The sequence below is a fragment of the Mus caroli genome, chromosome 9 (assembly GCF_900094665.2).
Source record: "Mus caroli chromosome 9, CAROLI_EIJ_v1.1, whole genome shotgun sequence".
Taxonomy (NCBI): Eukaryota; Metazoa; Chordata; class Mammalia; order Rodentia; family Muridae; genus Mus; species Mus caroli.
Window position 1 is genome coordinate 75,682,530 of NC_034578.1, and position 6,122 is coordinate 75,688,651.

Sequence of the window (6,122 nt, forward strand, 5' to 3'; positions counted from 1 at the left end):
AACTCAGGACCTTTGGAAGAGCAGTCGGTGCTCTTAACCACTGAGTCATCTCACCAGCCCCCAAGTCAGAAGTCTTTTAGTCAAATCAGAAAATGCATGCACGGTTGAAGCTTTTCCTTTGAAAATGAAGTCATATATATATGTATATATATGGCTCAGTGGTTAACAGTAATGACTACCGCTCTTTCAGAGGTCTTGAATTCAATTTCCAGCAACCACATGGTGGCTCACAACCATCTGTGGGATCCAATGCCCTCTTCTGGTGTGTCTGAAGACAACTACAGTGTACTCATACACATTGAATAAATAAAATAGACAAATACATAAATAAATCTTAAAAAAAAAGGAAAGAAAGAAATATGTTTTAAAAAAAATGTATGTTTATAAACTCTGAGCGTAAGAGCCTGGTGTGGGTCAAGCAGTGGTCAGCTCAGTGCTCTGACGTTCTCTTCCTTTACTGTAGGTTGTGGTCAGGGTTCAATGTCTTCATACATGGAAGGAACACCAGAGTAAAATTAAATGTTCTGTAAATGGTGCATATTTTTGCAATAGTAAATACATATAGGTAATTATAATTAACTAAGGTAAATGCACCACATACTACTAAAAGCAGTAATTATTTTGTTTGTTTTTTTATTAGGTATTTTCTTCATTTACATTTCCAATGCTATCCCAAAAGTCCCCCATGCCCTACCCCCTCCCTCCTCCCCCACCACTCCCACTTCTTGGCCCTGGTGTTCCCCTGTATTGAAGCTTTGCACGACCAATGGGCCTCTTTTTCCATTGATGGCCGACTAGGCCATCTTCTGATTCATACGCAGCTAGAGACAAGAGCTCCAGGGTACTGGTTAGTTCATATTGTTGTTCCACCTATAGGGTTGCAGATCCCTTTAGCTCCTTGGGTACTTTCTCTAGCTCCTCCGTTGGGGGCCCTGTGATCCATCCAATAGTTGACTGTGAGCATCTACTTCTGTGTTTGCTAGGCCCAAGAATAGCCTCACAAGAGTAATTTAGTACATCATAAATGTATCTAAAACATTCAAATTTAGATAACACATAACATTTTACAGATTTTCTATATTTAAAATTTGTGTCACAGTTTGCTTAATTTATCCTTTTCAACATTATAAACCTTAATTTACCTTGTCACTTATTTGTAGGCATTTCTTCCTAATTTCCAACTCAAGTCATTGCTATAATGCTTATTATTTTTCAAGATTTCAGTGTTGAATTAATTTTTATTTTATTACCAATTGCCACTATCTTTACTAGGACAAAGTTCCACATTATGATCAATTTTAGGTAACCCAAGCATTACTATGCTAAGTAAGACTGTCAATAAGTAATGCTATTTAAGCAATGAATACTTCATTGCATAGATGGCAGGAATTTCCTTTACTTAATCATTCCTGGAAACAGAAAACAGGTATCATTTGTATTATAACTTACTTTTAAGCTTATAGTAGTAGAGAAAATTCAGCCTTTTGGCTACATCAAGTGTAACATTTAAAAATTTTATACATAAGAGTGTTTTGCCCATATCTATTTATGTGCACTGTGTATGTGCCTGGTGCCCAAGGAAGCTAGAAAAGGGTGTTGGATCCCCTGGAACTTGAGTTTTGAGCTGACTTGTGAAGGCTGGGAATCAAATCTCGGTTCTTCATATGAGCAGCAAGTGTTCTTAACCTCTTAACCATTCATTTCTCCGGCCCCTATTTTGTTATAAAGCTTACAATGGCTAGATTATTTTAAAGATGAGCACAACTTCTCAAGCTGTCTCCTAGCAGGCATTTCTTCATGTCCATGCTCAAATATCATCATATTTTGTTTCCAGTTACTAATAAGAATATAAGGATCTTGAATGGCCTCAATCCAGTAGCTATCACTACTATTATACCTGAAAGCCCCAATAACAGAGATTTTGTGTTGCCTCCTTAGGATCTGTAATTGAAATTTGTAGAAATATTAGTCCTTTGGGTTTGTATATGATATGGTGAAAGCCCAGGTCATTTAAACAGATAATTTATTTACATAAATGTCTAAGCAAATATTCAATATTTATCAGTACTTACATGGTATTTTAAATTATAAGATCTGTAATCTGCAACAAATCATATTTCTGTGTCCCAAATATAAACCACACACAAATAATAAATAATTAAGAATCACAAGGAATACAAGACAGTGGTTGTTTATGGTTTGGGACAATACTAAGTGTTGTAGAACTTGATTCCACAAAATGCTGCTACTACTGTTCGGCCACTGTGACAATCTAAAAGGTTCAGTCTACACATGTCTACATAAACCTGGCAGACACGCCCATCTTCTTTACATTATGAGGTGGTCTTGTCATCTACAAAGTTCATAGTTGAGAAATGTGCAATCAAATTTCAAAAAAATCAAAAAACCAACCCACTTACCCCCATGCTTAATGTTGTATTGGGTCATGTTCATGTTGGCTTTGCTGTATGTAGCTTACAGAGGCATGGGTTGGAGGCACAGGGTATGCCTACTAGAAACCACTGGCCTAAAGTGGCTTTATTTCAGGAGGGGGCATTCTGAGCTGGCCACACTGAGAGATTTCCTCAAGTGCGTCTCAAACAGGAACTGTTGGATTGGACAGTAACTGTTGAAGCACATTATGGAATCAATAGTGTAACAGAATGGCAGCTTGTTTTGGTATCGCAGAGAATGGGTTATGGCTCCTTCACTTGTAGTAGTTACAGAAATTTCCGAACATCATTTTTAAAAAATAAAATAGGAACACAGCACCCTTATGGGGGTATAATGATTGCACAAATAACATATGAAGTGCTTGGTTACTACTAGGTGCTTAACATAGCGCAGTAATTACTAGGTTAAATAACAGCTTTTCACCACTCACTCAGTGTAAGCTGTTGCTAGGTGATGGTAGATAGGCATGTGGACACCTCTAGGAGTTCCAGGCTGTAAAGGTCCTATGAATATTGCTCTTGTATATAATGTGAAACATTTTTTAAAATCAGAATCAAAACATGTCCTCATTGTGTCCTCTCTAGCTGCAAGCCTTCCAGCCGTTTTTCCTTTTCCTGAATCTTCCGTACTCTGTTATCAGAGGTGAAGAGTTTGCTTTGGAAGTATCCATCGTTAATTATTTGAAAGATACCGTTAAGGTAATGTGTTCAAAGCTTTGTTGATTTTATACTTTGGAACAAAATGCAAGATTTGGTTGGTTGCATAGTATGCATAGTACTTGAGCATCAGAATCTTCAAGCATTTTTGTTTGTTTGTTTGTTTTTTGCTTTTTGGCTTATATGTGTTTTACTGGCTTTACTCTTTTAACTTGGTAATTTGAAATTTTAATAAGTATTAAATTTATTCTTTGACAGTTTCACACCCACATATAACACAGTCTAGTCGAATTCACTTTACCCTCTCTTACTCTCCTTTTCTCCCAGGAGGTTCCTCCTCCCACTTCTATGTCTTTTTCTCTTAATTTTGTACTATGGCTCCCTTGCCTTTAACCAGGGCCACCCACATGAACATGTGTATGGAGCTATTCACTGAAATATAGATGGCTTTCTAGTGCCTATACCACTGACGGCAATGACTCTCCCTTTCAGTCATTAGAACGTACAATAGCTCCTCAAGGATGGCTGGACCCTGTGAATGCCGTCCCTAGCTGTAAGTCAATGGGCTAAGCCTTGGTATTAACCTCTCTTCATTGCTTTAACCCAGCTGGAGAACAGCACTGGTCTATTGGTACAAACATAAATAGAGTGGGCCTTAGAATGAATTGGAAAGCAGTTGGTTACTGCCATAACTGTCGCTCCACTATTGTACCCGTGGGCATTTCTTGCCTGACAGATTGGGACTGTATAACATGCAAGATCCACATATGGGTAAGAGCATTGATAAATTTTCTCCGTAAGTTGCCTACATGGCAGCTTTTGGCACCGGGAGGGCTAACCAACATGGAGGAAGCTTCTGGCTCAGTTGTAGCATTATTTGTCTTTGTAGTATAACTAAAGTTTATGTTATCTTCAGCAACAGGGTCTAGGCAGCCAAGACAATGGCAATGACCGATACTTTTCTGGGGTCCTTTGGAGCCTCCATGACTAACGACTCATAGGGAGGAAGCACACATCTGATATTCCTCCATGAATTTTGTATGATGATGGGAGATTGAAAGTATACATACTTTGTTAGTGATTTCTTCTGCTTATTAATGTCTGGGTATATCATTAGAATATCTGTGCATTCTCTTAGTTTCCTAGAACAGATCTTCCTGTTTAGCTAGGGAACTTCCTTTTGGCCTTGGGGAGGTGCCTTTCTTTCTTCTACCTCCTGTCTTCTTCCTGGTCTTCCATACCTAGAATGTGTTTTTCTTCTTCTCATTACCATTTTGAACCTACTGCAGTGTGGCAGGATTTTCTCTGTCCACTTAATTTAAATATTAGTGCAGCAGGAGGCCCTTGATTGGACAGGGAAGAAGGAGGTGGAGCTAAGAGTTGCTGAGACAGGGAGCAACACAGGAGAAGGAGAGGAAGCAAGATGGAGGATGAACAGGATGGTTCAGATTCAGCGTGGCTTTAAATAGCCACAGGTGACTATAATATCATATAGGGATAGAGTAATTGGGGTAACCTGCCTCATCTAGGTGGGCAGCTTGGACCATTATCAATTGACCCTGAATTTATTGGTTGGTTATCTTGTGTATTGAGAATTTATTGATATATAAATCTGACCGATTGATTATAAGCTTCTAGAGTTTTGGTTTACTGGGTTAAGGGGATTTGTGATAAGTAGCCCCTGGAGGTAAATGGCTGAGAAGGTATGGGCGGCACTGAGACAAGCCAACTGGAGCTGGGAGGACTGCGATTGGTTGCTGCTGGGGCTAAATGGAGACAGAGGCAGCGAGACCACTGCTGGGGCAGAGAGAGTAGCTGGGTGTAGTGCGGGAACTGCAGTTCCTTTTAATATTTCCTGAAACATGGCAGTTGGTAAGAATTTATTCTATCTGAGCTAGCTTGCAGCTAGGATTCCTTTCCTGAGGAACTCGCCTACTCTGTTAGGTTTGTAGGGTTATTCAGAACATTATGTTTTCAGTAATTTTTTTTTTTTTTTGTGGGAGTCATGTTCCTGTGTCTCGTCAGGCAGTCAGGTTGCTGTAATGCAAGGATTAGGACTTAACCACTGCTTGCGATGTACCTACAGTTGCATTAGTCAAATGGCTTAGTTTTCAGCCCTTGGCATATGCTGATAACCTCATTGTATGAGGTTAAGTGTGTACATCCGCATAGTAAATCAAAATGTTTACTTATTACTTTTTTGGTGTTGGAGATGGAATAGGCATAAGCCAACCACTGAGATATCCTGCCAGCTCCAGCATTTCACGTTTTAACTGTACTTTTTAATGTGGCCAGAATGTTACTGTATAAGGAGCAGAAGATCCAATCAAAAAGCCTAACATCCAGTTTGCCTCTCACTAGCAGATAACTTAATAACATGATTCATAGTTTCCTAATCTATTTTAAAAGAATCATTATTACTATTAGGTGCACAAGTTATTGTGAAAAAAAAAGAGAGAAAATAAATTAGAAAATACTTTGTAAAATGTAAGGCCCATGCTGGTTGTGGTGGGACACACCTATCATCTCAGCACTTGGGAGGCAGGGTCAGGAGGATTGTTGGAAATTTGAGTATAGCCTGGTCTACATAATGAGTTTCAGGCTAGCTAGGCTTACAACGTTAGACTCTTAAACCAGTGGTTCTCGACTTTCCTAATGCTGTGGCCCTTGATCCAGTTCCTCATGTCATGGTGACCCTCCAGCCATACAATTATTTTCATTGCAACTTCATAAGTCTAATGGTGGCTCTGCTATGAGTTGTAACATAAATATCGATGTGCAGATGGTCTGAGTTGACCCCTGTGAAAGGGTCATTCGACTCTCAAAGGATTTGTGACCCACAGGTTGAAAGCTGCTGCTCTAAACCCTCCCTCACCTTTGGGCATAGTGATATGTCTTTAACCCCAGAACTTGGCAGAGGCAGAGGCAGAGGGGCAGAGGGGCAGAGGGGCAGAGGGGCAGAGGGGCAGAGGGGCAGAGGGGCAGAGGGGCAGAGGGGCAGAGGGGCAGAGG

At 39.8% G+C, this 6,122-nt stretch overlaps 1 protein-coding gene across 2 annotated transcripts in view; it reads left to right on the forward strand.

The window, feature by feature from the left end:
• Positions 1–6,122, forward strand: part of Cd109 (CD109 molecule) — a 103,865-nt gene that overhangs the window by 66,915 nt on the left and 30,828 nt on the right. For both annotated transcript variants that reach the window (XM_021172854.2, XM_029482122.1), the window contains exon 20: positions 3,039–3,152. In XM_021172854.2, the coding sequence (XP_021028513.1) occupies positions 3,039–3,152 (114 nt within the window). The remainder of the gene's footprint in view (positions 1–3,038; positions 3,153–6,122) is intronic.